Source organism: Impatiens glandulifera, chromosome 3, assembly GCF_907164915.1.
Source record: "Impatiens glandulifera chromosome 3, dImpGla2.1, whole genome shotgun sequence".
Classification (NCBI taxonomy): Eukaryota; Viridiplantae; Streptophyta; class Magnoliopsida; order Ericales; family Balsaminaceae; genus Impatiens; species Impatiens glandulifera.
The window spans coordinates 61,197,151-61,212,450 of record NC_061864.1 but is presented as its reverse complement, the minus strand read 5'-3'; the positions used below and the strand labels follow the sequence as shown (position 1 = coordinate 61,212,450).

At 30.2% G+C, this 15,300-nt stretch overlaps 2 protein-coding genes across 2 annotated transcripts; both read right to left on the bottom strand.

Moving 5' to 3' along the window:
• Positions 1–3,289: 3,289 nt before the first annotated feature.
• On the bottom strand, positions 3,290–7,558 carry LOC124928610 (protein PEROXIN-4). The gene is made up of 6 exons (XM_047468850.1): positions 7,487–7,558; positions 7,245–7,313; positions 6,375–6,494; positions 6,163–6,291; positions 3,768–3,897; positions 3,290–3,600 (listed from the first exon to the last, which is right to left on the bottom strand). The coding sequence occupies exons 2-6, from the start codon at positions 7,248–7,250 to the stop codon at positions 3,512–3,514; spliced, it is 474 nt and encodes a 157-aa protein (XP_047324806.1). The 5' UTR covers positions 7,251–7,313; positions 7,487–7,558; the 3' UTR covers positions 3,290–3,511.
• A 1,603-nt stretch (positions 7,559–9,161) lies between these two features.
• Positions 9,162–13,173, bottom strand: LOC124930565 (TOM1-like protein 9). The gene is made up of 11 exons (XM_047470898.1): positions 13,073–13,173; positions 12,919–12,997; positions 12,750–12,848; positions 12,551–12,664; positions 12,329–12,486; positions 11,629–11,631; positions 11,458–11,539; positions 11,283–11,368; positions 10,732–10,926; positions 10,344–10,657; positions 9,162–9,574 (listed from the first exon to the last, which is right to left on the bottom strand). The coding sequence occupies exons 1-11, from the start codon at positions 13,171–13,173 to the stop codon at positions 9,162–9,164; spliced, it is 1,644 nt and encodes a 547-aa protein (XP_047326854.1).
• Positions 13,174–15,300: the final 2,127 nt, after the last annotated feature.

Below are 15,300 nucleotides of genomic sequence, written 5' to 3'. Positions count from 1 at the left end.
GGCTACTTTAATGGTAGTCTTTACATTTTTCCTTTCACTCGTAGTATAGGGAAGAAGTGGACGCTAGAGGTTAAATTAATTGAGTTGAAGAATCAAACTGTATCAATTCTTTTAGAGATCGTTCTGCAATGTGAGAGTAAATGAATACTTGAGTCGGATTGTGGGTTGACCTGCCCATAAACTTAAAACGGTTAAAAATAAAATTAAAAATGCTATCGCATTTTTATCGTAATATTTTTTCATATTTTTTTATATTATTATTTGTGCAAATGCACATATACATACTAGTTTTAATTAATAAGAATGATAATGGTGGTTTTCAAAACAATACTTTTATATTGAGAGCCTACTAAAAAATATAGGTTTTTTTTCTAACAAAAAAAATATATCTAATTTAAATTGAAAACTCAATTTTTTTAATTTTTTTTGGTCGTCATTTCTTTGATTTTTTAAAATCGGAGTATGTCTTGTCTTTTCTAAGGCTCAAATTTAATTGATGTTGTGTTCGGTTAGATGCAACATTTTTTAATAAGATCAAAATTTTCATTCCAAAAGTTTTATAATTCGAATAATATTCTAAGCGGTTGGTAGGTGATTTGCTCTTCATACCTAGATTGTCTTTGTGATCATTTTTCGAGTTCGTGCATATCCCTTTCTTAGCAAAGAAGACAAAGTTGTCAAATTTGAAGTTGTTTTTAATTTTTCTAATTAAGAGTCACTAAAATGAAACTTTTCAGTTGAAGGCCTTTTTATAGGTATTATTTTATTATTTTTATGAGTTTTCTCACTTTTTTTACCATACATATAGATAGTCAATTATCACTTGTCAAAACATTTATTAACGTTGTTTATCAACCCTTGGTCAATGGCAATTTTCATTACCGTTCAAAATATTTGGTAGAGATTCTTCCGACATCGTTTAATTGATTTGTTCGGTTTGTTTTATTTCAACACTCGTTGTTACAGATCTTTGGAGTCACTCTAAAAAATTTATAAGATTGTTGAAATTTTTTCTTAAAATTTGAATTTTTCAAAAGTATTATATTATTTAACATTTAAATTTTTATTTAGTTATTTTGATTTTTTTTATATTATTTTATAATTTAATTTTCGATATATAACTCTTTATTTGAATAAATGATAATTTATTCTTACAAAAACTACCATTTAAACCATCTTAATTATATTATACTACTAGTCAAGATTATAATAATATATTTTAAAAAAGGTTAAAGTATATAGGATTACAATAATATTTATTACGAATAGATTGTAGATCTAGGTGAGTGGGTTTTTTTTTTGGATAAGTTTAAATATAATCCTACAATATTGGTTACAGGGTTAATGTGATCCAAATGTGAATCTTTTTCTAAATCCAAAATAGATTGGTATTACTGATATAATGAAAGTAGATCTTAGTACATGATATTAGTACATGATAGAGCCAAATATATGATATATTTAAATAACTAAATCAATCTAATAAACACGAGTAGTATACTAATTAATGATAATATTTTGAAATAAAATTTTAAAGTATATACTAATTTGATTTTTTTTTTTTTTTTTTTTGTCTTTTTTTCAATAAATAAATTTATTTGAAATTATAATTATATTAACTAGCATTTAGCCCGTGCATTTGCACGAGTAATAATATAAAAATCGTGAAAAAAAATTACGAATAATATTTTTTATTTTATTTTTAACCATTTTAAGTTTATGGGTGGGTCAACCCATAATCCGACCCAATATCCATTACTCAACATCATTATATATTAGTTAGTTAAAAAGTTAAACTTATATTAATATTAAAACGTCCTGCGTTTATCAAATTTGGTGTTGAATTTAAAATATAAATTCTTTGTAGTCTAGTTGGTTAAAAAGTTATACTTAGCATTTTTAATTTTATTTTTAACCGTTTTAAATTTAAAAACGGGTCAACCCACAATCCGACCCGACAATCTAAACACTTTAAAAATTAAGTATCATTATATATATCATTATATATATAGATATATATATATATATATATATTTGTATATTTATTTTGTTTAATTAGCTAAAAAAATATTTAATAAAAATTATTTATATATATTGTTAAATATCCAAATAAATGCTAAACCGACTCAATATTTAATATATTTGGTCAACGAGTATAACCAACATAATAAGGTCATATTTAAATTTATCCATCTAACCCGATTCGTGATCGCTGATAAATTTATAAGGACCAATATACGACCCTATAACTGACAAATTTTATTTTGGTTGAATCCGACCATATTCATCCGATCATTCATATTTAATATATTTGCAAACTAATTTAAAACAATTATTAAAATAAAATCAACTACAAAAACATAAACATAATCATAATTTTAAATAAATTATCTTATTAAATAAAAACAGAAAAATCAAGTTGGTAGATATATATAAAAAATAAATAAATAAAAAGTGTATATTATAATTTTAATAATAGTTGATTATTTAAATAGAAAATATATTCATATTTAATATATCAAAACATTATATCTAACTAATAATGTTTTTTCATTTTGAAACTAATGTACGGTTTAAACACCATAATGTTAAATTTCATTTTAAATTATTTATTTGTATGATTTTGTTTATTATGCTTTGCAATTAATTTTTTTTTAAACAGTTAAAATTATTTTATTAAAATCTAAAAAAAAATAAATTAGAGAATCAGACATCATATACAACCCTAGTATAATTAATTTATATATTTAATTATTATACAAATATTTCAAATATAAAGTATAAATAGTCTTCATTAAAATATAATATTTTTTTTTAAATCGATTAGAATTAAGATCGTTCTAAGTTGAACCAAACTCTTTAATCTTGTTAATTTGACTCTTTAATCATGTTAACTTGAATAAACTATTATACAAAATTTATATATATATATATATATATATATGAAAGAAGGTTCTCAATCAAATGTTCAAATTTAATGTTAGAAATATTTTTTAATTTTAAATGTGCAATATATTATATTGGATAGCTTTGTTTTTATCCTTGCACTTAACCTTACTTTTCAAAGTTATAAACAAACCCATTAATATTTCACACATAATCATTTAACACTGACAAACTTAACCCGCTAAGATAGTTCAACTAGAAAGAATCTTCCTAAGAAATCAAATGTCTGATCGTGTTAATTTTCTACCGATACTAAACTCTGATTTAAAAAAAAAAAAACATTGACAACAACTTGTTAACATTTGATGGGAACAAAAGCCCATAAAAAAAGTTGATATTGTAATAACCGAAAACATGAGCACATCTATAAATGGCGAAAGACCAAATGATTCATCTTATTATTCACATATGATCTTCATCAACAGCTATAATAACACACTAATTCATCATTGTCTAAAGGGAGACAAAGAAATACACAACCATATCAATAAGGGTATTCGGTTCTCGAAACTAAACATTATTCAGAATTTCATCATTCCAAAGTACAAATAGGAAACCGGAAAACTCACCCCTTCTTAGGCATAGCTGCAAGCCTTGTGTACATTCTTGCCATAGACTGGAATCCTCGAACATCACCAGATCGTAGAAGATTACCTTTGCAAGAAGAAGATAAATAACTCCTTATTCCATTTTAAAATATTAAACACAAATGCAATTTTAGTCATTAATCCAAATAATCATCCCCTTTAGATCAAACAAGATATAAGGGTTCAAGATCAGACATTAAATAAAGCAATAAAATGAAGCAAAAATGTTAGTACCTGAATCACAGTTCAATGGACTATCAGGTTCTGGATGAGCCATTAAGGCAATAATTGCTCTACAGACCGACTGAAGTGTCCAAGCTGGGCTCCATGCGTTTTTCAGGATGTCAAGACAAATCTCTCCTGTCTGCACCAAATAAGAAAGTCAATTAATTTTGGGCTTTGATATTAGAAATGATCTTGACCTTGTTCTAGAGAAGAAAAAAAAAGAATAGAAACTAACACTGAACCTTGTACAATAATAATTCCACCTCCCTAAATCAATTCCATCCTACTACTTAGAGCTTGAATGATATTTAAATGATTTGAAACAAAATTCACATTATTTAGGTTCATTAACAATTTTTACTTTCCCTCAAATTTTAATAAATAAAATTTAGAAAAGTCAAGGATATCTTAGTATTTTAGTGATGATATGAATGATGAAATTGAAAAAGTGATGTTTGATCGGGTCATGGATTATTTAGAGATAATCCCAAATAATACCAGATCAAACAAGTTCTTAAATAGGGAGTATATAATCACTTATAACTACTAAACAAACTATCATTAACTACTTTCAATGGCATATAACTACCAACTAAACAGTAATATTTACTGTTGTTACTCATATAAATCTAGCATGTATATATATCATCAAAGATTGGAACAGGGGAAATGATCAAAACACGAGAAAAAAGAAAAAGTAGGGTTTCTCTTGCTAGGATACAAAACCGCCCAAGATGGAGGTTAAGAATGAAAAAGAACAAAACTTGAACTACTAAAATTATCGAAATAATATCAAAGAAGCCCACTTAGTGCACGACATGGACTTCCTCTAAACACTTATTATCATCTGATCTTCGATTTCACCCAATATGGGTAAGCAAAGCAAGTGCAAATCCAAAACCAACTGAAATTTTAATTCATTTAGTTCCAATCTCTCTCTCTCGGTTTACAGTAGTTTTATTTTCCCATTTGTGGTAGATGTGTTGTAGACTTGTAGTATATTGAAGGAGATGCAGGTTATTAGTCCTCTTTATTTGGAACTTTAAAAAAAAATTGAACAAGTTATTAGTCCTATTAGAGACCGTTTCTTCTTTCCTTGTTGGTTCCCTTCCCAACTCTTGAAAACTCTGGCATGAACGAAGATTTTAGAAGAAAAAAAACATTGCAAGCAAACCATATGTTTTTATTTACTAACATTTCTCACCTGGAATGTATGAACACTGGAATGAGAAAAATTAAAGTCTCTATTAGGTTGGGAAAAAATGATGACTAAGTTTGGAAGGTGATGTAGGTAATTCTAAGAATAACCTAATCATAAAGAAATCGTAAAGCATCGAAACATGTAGAAAAGAGAACAGTGACATTATTGATTGGGCACCAGAATTGGGATGAGAGGAATAGAACCCTGCCTTCAAGACTAACTAATTCACATCTTCTAATCTAATTGAAGTATCTATTTATACAATTACATAGTTTGGTTATATGGGCTTAAAATTGAAGTTATTGATTAGCCCATTCCTAATTAATAATGCATCAGTTTATCTAGTCCTTACTTAACTATTAACCCTTTACCCCCACTTTTCCTTATGTAGACTTTAGTTGCGTCTAATGCTTTCTGCTACTTCTTTGCCCTAGCTTCTTTCTCTACGTATGTAACGTATCAGAAGGTTGTCCTCTATTGTAGCCATTTCCAGATTATGAATAGTGGTAACTAATTTACCAACACTAATCCCAATTGATTACGTTATAAGGTGTGAGTGTTAGATATGGAGTGAGTGTTAGATATTGAAAAATGTTGTTTCATCCACCTTGATGGATTTATAGCATTAGTTTAATAGTAAGAAAAAAAATTACTCATGTCTCTGGCTATTTTAAGCTTTTTTATTTGAATACTTAGCATGTTAGGGAACCTTGTGCTACAAAAAAGAAAAGAAAAAAAATCTCCCCTCTTATTTTATTTTCCATGCACTTATACTTCGCAAGTGTCATTTGGCGTCATTCATTTATTAATATACAAGATAATGTCTTGAAATAAAAAAACAACAACTCTGGTATCAACCCAAGCAAGAGGTTTGAACATGGTGATTGCAAGCTAGATCTTCAACTAACTTTATAAAATTATAGAAGACAATGGCTGCTTGGAGACTAGAAGTAAAACTTTTTATACTAAGGAAATAAAATCCCACCAGTACCCTTTGGAAATACCCTCCTGTCATATTTCTCATATAGGTGTGAGTGGATTCATATGGTTTCTCAGTTAGATCTGGATTTGGATCCAAATTATAAAAAAAAAAAAAAAGTTCTAATATGTTGATACTAGCTTATTGACATTATTATTAACCTATTATCAGCATCCCATACTGGCTTAAAAGGGTACAGAAATTGATAGCTTGAAAGCTCATACCTTAAAATGAACATTTGGGTGAAATATTTTGGTTAAGAATCGCACTTGAGGAGGTTGCAAGGGATACTGCTCTGGTACAGAGAAAGCAAGCTGGAAAATTCCTCCTTCATAAGGAGTTTCTGATGGCCCCTGAAACGCAAATCATGAAGTCAGTCATTCTGAGCCCAAAAGATGGACAAAAAAGGATTTTAATCCGCTGAAGAAGAAAATACCTTAATAAGAGCAGTCCATTTGAATATGTTGGAATCATCGCAGACCAATTGAATATCTGGATCGGCCGATTTCTCTCGCTGTACCTCTTTGTATTCCTTGAAAAGCCTAGCTCTTGATGCCTACAATCAATATAACACGGCCTTAAAAACTCTCAATATTTTTATTCATTTAAAAAAAACAACATAATTATTTCAGCGTCATTGGTCTGAAATAATTCTGCATACACGTAAAAAAATCCATCGTTTATGCACGACGACAAAAGCCTTTACACATTTGGAAGCAAAATCCCTTCCAATAATTCCCAAAGCCAAAATAAAAAACCCTTACTCCCCTCCCCATCCTAGAAATGTCCAATACAATACCATATCAATTCTAAAACTCTCAATATCGGACAAAGAATATGCACAATTAAGTCAAACGGCAAATTCTCGTGAACATGTCTTATTTTATTTTGAAATGTTATAGTCTGTCTTAATAGAAACAATCGCCCTAAGTTCAGATACATCTTGTTTCCAAATATGATCCCATCAGGATCTACACCTGAACGAAAAAACAGGCAAAAACGGTGTTTCCAAATGAAGCCAGTATGCACTCAGTGCTTAACATGTGACCTATACATTGTTCATTGAACAACTCAACCATCAAGTCATGAATAAGAGGTCTAATTTTCATTTGTTTGTCCAAATTGATCCAAAAGATACAATTAGGGCTTTCCAGAAAACCAGTTAAGAAATCACAACTTACTAATTAACAATAACATCTCCATAGAAATCTAGCTAAACATAAAGGCTAATATAATCTAATCTATTAGTTAAATCGAATCTAAAATCAACGAAAATGATGCTATCATCACAATCATCAAATCTTACCTGCATGTTTTTCCTTCTTACGAGCTCCTCAAATGATTACGGAACTCAGCGAGCCTCTGAAAACCGTCTCTGCAAAAGGAATTAAGGAACTCATTCAAAAAACTTCAAGGATCGGGAAGAAGCAACCCCAATCTCGTAGTGAAATTGTAAGAATTCAAAATCTAGCTATATTCCGGATTTTCCAACGAAAACCTAACATCTAAACGCGATTATGAAACGAATTGAAATGGAAATTTCTTTACCTTCAACCTCGCGAAGTTGATCTTAGAGAAGAAGAGATAGATAGAAAATCCGAATGCCTTCTCTTTAACGATGAACCGCTTTAACCTTATTATCAAACTCGAAGACAGTCGAACCGGGAAACGTATTTGGGTTAGACCGGATGGGAAATTTCTATGTTATAAATAAATAAAAGTAACTTTTTATATAATCAAATCCATCTGTTAATAAGATAATTATCAATTTAAAATATTATAATTAATTAATTTTATTTTCAATTAATATTTAACTGGTTCAATATATTTTTTTTTTAATTTTAAATATGAGAAAAGGCATATTTATTATTAAGTTATCTATAAATGTTATATTTTTTAACCAATTTAATTGTTTTTTTAAAATTAAAAATACTTTTTTAGTTATTATTTATTGATTATTAGATTTTGTTAATTGGGTGATGTATCTTAAATAATGAAAGTAGTAGTCAAAACTAAATTATTATTTATACATTAAAATTTTATATTATTATTATTAATGTAAGAGTGAAATTAAATACATGAATTATATCTCAATTTAAAACTCATAATTTTTGGTTGAGATGGTTGTTGGGTTAGCGTTTTTATATTTTATTTTGTTGGAGTATGAATTATTAGATGAATGTGGTCTAATATTAAAAAATTATCATGATTATTAGCGATTTCAACATAGTTTTCAATCTATCAAATATCTAATACATCTAATTAACCAAAGATCTATCTTAACGTAGATATTAATTATGTATAACCGTACTTATTATGGAATTGATTAACAATATTGCCAAAATCGTATATCCGTATTTGGGCAGAGCAGGTGAATGTAACTGTGAAGGAAATGATCTTAATGTAGATATTGATTATGTATAACCTTATTATGGAATTGATTAACAATATTGCCGAAGTCGTGTATTCGTATTTGGCAGTAGATGAATGCAACTGTGAAGGAAATGATCAAACACAAATTTTGTTTTTCTTTTAGACGAATGCGATATTGAGATTTATTTTTCAGGGATTGGTTTCTAAGATCATTTCCAGCTCGATCGGAGGTCAAGCCTTTAGTCGGACAGAAAAACAGAAGTCGTTCGTAAAAAAAATTAAATTGATCTGCGATCACTTGTAACATGGTTGTATCCTGCAATTAAGTAGAGACGTACTTACCATGACATTTATTGGTAGGACTTATATTTTAAAGTGATTATACATTTACTATTATATTAGGAATTTATGAAACTCAATGGTAGTACTTATATTTTAAAGTGGTTACACATTTTCTACTTGTTATATTAGAAATTCATGAAACTCAATGGAAGTACTTTTATTATTGCAAGATGCTTCAATTGGTTGAAAGAAAAATAAACAAAAATAAAGTAAACTTAGGGAAAATGTTGAACAAGTGGTATGTCTAATAATATGATTTTCAATAAGAATATCTTAAATTAAATTAGAAGTAGAGAATCATATACAATAAAAACTAAAAACTGAAATTCTGAAATGAAAGAATCAAACCCAATAATATAAATGCTGCTGTTTCTTTTTTATTGTAGACCAAAAATGGAAGCATGAGAATTCCCATACTTATTATTGTAAGAACCAGCAAGAACATGAAGGGAAGGAAACAATCAAGATTTGAAAATAAAAAAATCAAATAATTGCGATTTTTAAATAGTCACATTTTTCCGGGGTTTAATTTTGAAAGATCGGTGAGGTCCCCAAACGACTCGTTATGAGTCATAGAGCTTTTAATAGATGGTGTCGATGTATAGACACTATTGCTGTCATCGCTAAAAGAAAGGCTCGGCATTCTATTTTGATATCCCGAGCCATAGCCAAAATTACCCATATGCCCTCCCATTTGCATTTGCGGGGAATATAATCCGGTCGGATTCGAATGTTGCGTCACAATGACTTGTTGTGGTGAACCGGGGTGGTTTGACAATGAATTCGAGTTTGTGATGACAACTTGTGTAACTTGTGGAGTTGGGTTGTAATATTGTGAACCGAGTGGTTGATCATTGTTCGTTGACTTTGCGAATTCCCATGGTGATTGTGGGAACCAATTATTTGTCATCGTATGATTGCCTACCAGGACAAAAGACAATAAAATTGAGGATGATTTGAAATAAGTGGAAAGATTTTAAATTTGATTATTGCGGCAAATGATAATATAGCATATTCTAGGTAAAAAAACACTAGTCTTCAACATAAACAAAACTACTAGTCACATTCTTTGATCACCTAAGAGTAGTGCCTCACTTCAATCAAAATGTTTTAAGTTATAATTGAAATTGAGACCACGACAACTAACCACAAGAGTAACTTCTCACTAAGGTAGTTGAAATGATAAGAATCAGTGTCACATTAAGAGACAAAAATCATGGATTCGATTCTCACTTAGAACGCCTTAAATTGAAGTGAATGTCATGACTGTGAAGGTCCTGATATTGAAAAAAAGTTAATTTTTTTCCTAATAGGGCAAATATTTTAGGTTTTTCCTTAAAAGACCAAATATCTTTGATTCTCACTAAAAACGTTCACATTTAAGTAGTGAAGTTTTATTCTCACTAAAAATGTTTTCATTTAAGTGAGGATTACGACAATGTAGTGTCATGATAACCTCCTCGAACCTGCCTAGAATATACTCATATTGCAACAAAAAATAAAACCTATCTTGACTCGAACTAATGACCTTGATCACGTGAGTATAAGTCTCCAAACTAAGAAAAATGTTAGTTACAACATTTCACAGCCATAATCTCCTTTCAATCAAGGTATATAACCACATGAACTGGTGAGAAAACAATATTATCAAAGCCTTCAAACTAGATGAGCAAGAGTCTAGAGATGTTACCATAGACATGGGAAGCTGATCGAGTAATCTGTCCATTAAAATACGGGTTGTATAAAGATGGATCATATTGGGACATCATTCCATTTGGGACATGTCCGTTTGGATAATCATGCACTTGAGAAAACATGTCCAAATAACCATTGCCATTCTGTGAATTAGCAACTGGGGGAGTTCCTGCAGGTACTATCGCCAGTGAATTTTTTACTGTCGACAAGTCATCAAAACTCAATAGGTCCATTTCTGGATCCTTTTTTATTGGTGATGATGGCTGACCATTGGAAACAATTGGAGATTGATCTGCTTTTGATACAGATCTGTAGACAAAGAAAAACAAAAAAAGCAAGTTAAAATGACAAAATACTCATTTGTATAAGGGGTTAGTAATTACCTGTCAGAATGTTTACTATCTTCTGTGTCAATTAAAGGAGCATCAGCTTTTACAACTGTGCTATTAGATTTGGGTTTTGGTGTCTCTACTGGAGGAACAAGAATAGGAGTTTCTGAAACAATAGCTTCATGCTTAGTTGAGACAATCTGCAAGTTATCATTCAGTGCAAGTCCTTGTTGTAGCAATAATTCATCACTGCATGATATATACAAAAGCAACTATATTATTTGGTTACGAATCTGAAATATTTTGTTACATAGAGGTCAATGAAGAAGTCATCTTAGTAATTGTCAATTGGTAAGAAGAATTTATAGTTATCTTTCCTCAATGATCATATACTACATCAGGAAACATTTACTTGTTTATGATGAAACTCACAAGGAGTAATAGGCTTAGTAATTCTCTAGTTGACTTAGAAGTAATGGTGGAAGAAGACCCAATTCAGGATGATTGAGAAATGTTTGTTTGATTTGTTTTTTCGGTTTGGAAATATTTTGGTTGTTCTTAGGAGTGCATATGCGATTAAGATTAGTGCTAAAAACAACACTTACCAAGTTGAGTTTACAAGTTGTGCAACCCTTTGCTTATATGCGGGACAATTCTTCACCAAGTCAACAATAACATCCTTACAGAGGACCTGTCATGCGCCAATTCATAAAAATATGGTAACAGTTGTAAATTCTCTTTACATTGATCAAATCGAAAACAACTTTAACTCTTCAATACCTCTTTGCTTTTCGGCTCTAATGCATTAAGCATGTCTTCAAGTACACCCATGATACCTTGTGCATTCTGAATTTCTGTCGAACTTTTTGGGAAGAAAGTTTGTTAGTTAGTTTAACTAAAGAGACTTATAGTTGAATATCCATAATGACATGAAGTTGAAATTTGTTTTACCTGCTGAAAACAATAACAAAAAAGGAGAGGTAAAAAGAGGGACGAGAAGAAGAACACCAACAAGACAAGCTACCTATGAAATAGCTTAAGATAGACTAGCAAACTTTATTACAAACACATCTAGCATGATCTCTACCCTGTGTTTTTAGAATTTTGGAATATATTATCCAACATGTGATACATCATCATAATCTATTAAAGTATAAAGTTGATTATGTGTCCAAAAATTTACAACTATATGATCATAATTACCATTTAGAATTATACTTGTAACTCAGTATAATCAAAATTTCTTTCATAAATACTAGGTTCACATCTCTCAAAATGTACTTAATTGCATATTATGTGTTATCATAACAAAGACTAAGTCCAATTAAATTGATTTATTAAAGTATGAAGATTAAGCCTATCCCCATATTTGCACATCTCATCATGCTAAAATGGGAGGTTGAGTAAACATTGTTAAGAACGCTTATAGGACTATTTATATAGGGCTTGGGATCACTAAGCCACAAGATCTTCAATGTTCTAAAATGATTGTTTTCACTATTTAGATTATAAGAAATCATAACATAGAAATCCAATTTTATGATGAACTTGGGTGAAGCTAAATATTGATGTTGACTTATGTGAGAGCTATATTCAAAACATCACTTTCAGTTTGAGTTTAGATGGGTGTACTCCACACATTATTATGTACCTCGGGGATGGAGACGCGTCCTCTTTAGCTGTAGCTTTCGGTTGATCTTCATCGGAAACAATCTGTAAAGATGTCGCAGGACTTGCCTGTGGCTGTGGAGGTGGTGTAAGTTTAGGTGTAGGCTTTTCAGATCTTCGTGGGAACGTTACCCCTGCATGCTGATATAAACAATTGATAGTAATAAAATTGTGCAGGAAAATGAGGTACATTTTCATGATATACCAGTAAATCGAGGAATGCAGCATAGAACTGTGGTCGTTTCGCCCTTGCACCGCCAAGAGTTTCTTGCCAGGTTTCAATTAGAATCAAGATCTTTTCCTTCACACGGTAATCAGGCTATAGAAAACAATGTCATAAGAAAAAAAACACACTTGAGAGCTTGTATTTCTGAAATTGAGAAAAAAAAAGTGTGAAATCTAACCTTCTTATTCATTATCTTAATCATATCTATAAGCAAATCCTTCTCAATCACGTTCCGATGAACAACGTCTCCACAGTTCTTTACAAGTGTATCCAATAACTGCACAGCCGGCAAAATTTCAGTTCTAGACGGAAAAAAATGGCGAAATCGCAACAGTTTAGAAACTTACAATCAAACTAAGGAGCTGAACTTTAGGGCTTCTACTCTGCAAACGCTTTTTAACTCCTTTTATAGCCTCCTTTGCTTGCCTAATCAACAAAATCGAATCGTGAATGGAATCGTGATAAAGAAGAAGACAATCTAAAACGGAAATGATAAATTACACTGCGTCGCGAATACAGATGTTACAGATCTCTCGAATCTTGGCGAAATCGGGACCTTTGAGCATGTCGCTGGTGGCGCGATCAACTAATGAATTCACCATTGTTTTGATAGGATTTAGAGCTTGAAATCAAACAAGAAATGGATTATATAGAATCAAAAGAATCGTCGTCGGAGAGTGAATCGAACTGGTTGGAGCAATTCAAGTGATAAACATTCAACATAATGGTATCAAAAATAGTAAATGGGAATCACTTATTTATATGTATTTGAGAATAAAAAGTGGATCGAACTAACTCTATATTTCTCTCTCTACAACTGAATCACTTCTTCTTTCAGTTAGTTTTTTCCCGGGAAAATTTTCTTCATTTATTTAAATGTGACATTTGTAATTCTATGAATATTTTTAGAGTTTTAAAGATAATTCATCATAAAAAAAAATATATATATATATATATATATATATTAAAAATTCTTTAAATTAATATTCAGTAAATTAATAAACTCTTTCTGAACATCAAACATTCTTCATTTTCACCTAGGTAGTTCATTAGATTGTCAATATCCATCTTATTACGATAGCCACATTAATTAATCATAGTCTCGAGGTCTTGAGTTTCTTCATCAAAAGTGGATTCATTAAAAAAGTTTGCAACGTCACTAGCTGAACGAATTATACAGTGTTAAAACAATTCGCTATTGTTTCTTTTCGGACATCTATCGTCCAAGTTGAGATTGCCAAATTGATAGCATCAAGGACATTTATCTTCTCTGGATCAGATCGTCCCACCTCATAATTTTTTTATATTTTACGGTAAAACCTTCTACTGTAATGCATCTTGAAAACTCTTATTATCCCAACATCGCAAGGTTGAATCTTTGATGTCATGTTGGGTGACAAGAAGAACAATTCAACGTTTCTTAGCCCTTCAATATTTCTTGAATGTGCTGGACAATTATCCACCACAAGTAGAACTCTTCTACCATGCATCATTTGGTCAAATGAACGAACATATTCATCAAAAAACACACTAGTCATCCAAGATCTTTTGTTAGCTCGATACGGACAATCCAAGCTATTCATGCTGACATCCTTGAAGCAACGAGGCTTTACATATTTCCCAATAATCCGTAGAGGGATTTTTCAGAGCCATCTTCATTGCAACAAATAACTACCGTCAGCCTTTATTTATCTTGTTTTCTTCCTTCAAGTTTTTTTTTGTTGTCTGAATGATCAACTTGTAGCCTATAAAACAGTCCAGTTTTATCCATATTGAAACATCTTTCATAGGGAATTGATTAATTTTCTCCCGATTTAATACCAATTTCTGCTCCATGTCTTGTACACCAACAGACCCACTCTCGTCAAAACAACGAAATGACTTTATGCCATGTCGCTTGAATTTCTCAAGCCATCATATAGAGAAGTTAAAATCTGAATCATCATGATGGTACACAAGTTTCATTGTATCTCTTGCCTTTTGCAAAATTAATTCTCTTGTAATATTCACACGTTCTTGATGTTGGAAAAACCACTCGTAAACAACCTTCTCCATGTTAGGATATTTTTGCTAGTTTGTGTCTTTTGATCTATGCTCTTCCCTTTTCTATTTCAGCAGAGAGAGTCATTTGACCGCTTAAGTGTGTTTGATTTTGTTCATTGACTAACTTTCAACTGAAATTTTACCTCAAGCCATCTTGTAAGTCTGATTATCTCTCTTATACTCACACAACTCCTTGCGTATTTGAGTTGACATAGTTGATTTTGCAACACCTTTTAGATGAGAAGGCATCTTGTAAGATATGGTTTGAATACTCTAACACATTCATGTAATTTGTATATTGTATGCCAAACTTGCTTAATAGTACATTCACATTTGTTCCTCTTGTTTATATTTACAACAATACTTTAAAAGTCATTTAGTACTTCAAAAGTCATTAATAGTGTTAAGCTTGGAGTAATGTTCGTTGCAACGTAATTCTAAGAGGCATCAACTAATTTGTCTTTTTGTTTGGTATGTATAATTACTTATTTTACATGGATATATGAATTATATGTTAAATCGGTTAAAAACTCTTTAAATTAATAATTATTAATTTATCGATAAATTAATAATTATTAATTAATCAATAAATTTATAACTCTCTAAATTAATAAATTTATCTGATCCCGACATTATTAATTTAAAGAGTTTCTAATATATATATATATATATATATATATATATAT

Coding starts and splice junctions, on each gene's coding strand:
- LOC124928610 (XM_047468850.1), bottom strand. Junction 6,292..6,374: donor AATGGACTGCTCTTATTAAG/GTATTTTCTTCT, acceptor TTTGCGTTTCAG/GGGCCATCAGAAACTCCTTA. Junction 3,601..3,767: donor TCCATTGAACTGTGATTCAG/GTACTAACATTT, acceptor CTTCTTGCAAAG/GTAATCTTCTACGATCTGGT.
- LOC124930565 (XM_047470898.1), bottom strand. CDS start 13,173: ATGGTGAATTCATTAGTTGATCGCGCCACCAGCGACATGCTCAAAGGT. Junction 12,487..12,550: donor CTGCATTCCTCGATTTACTG/GTATATCATGAA, acceptor TGTTTATATCAG/CATGCAGGGGTAACGTTCCC. Junction 10,658..10,731: donor GATAGTAAACATTCTGACAG/GTAATTACTAAC, acceptor CTTTGTCTACAG/ATCTGTATCAAAAGCAGATC.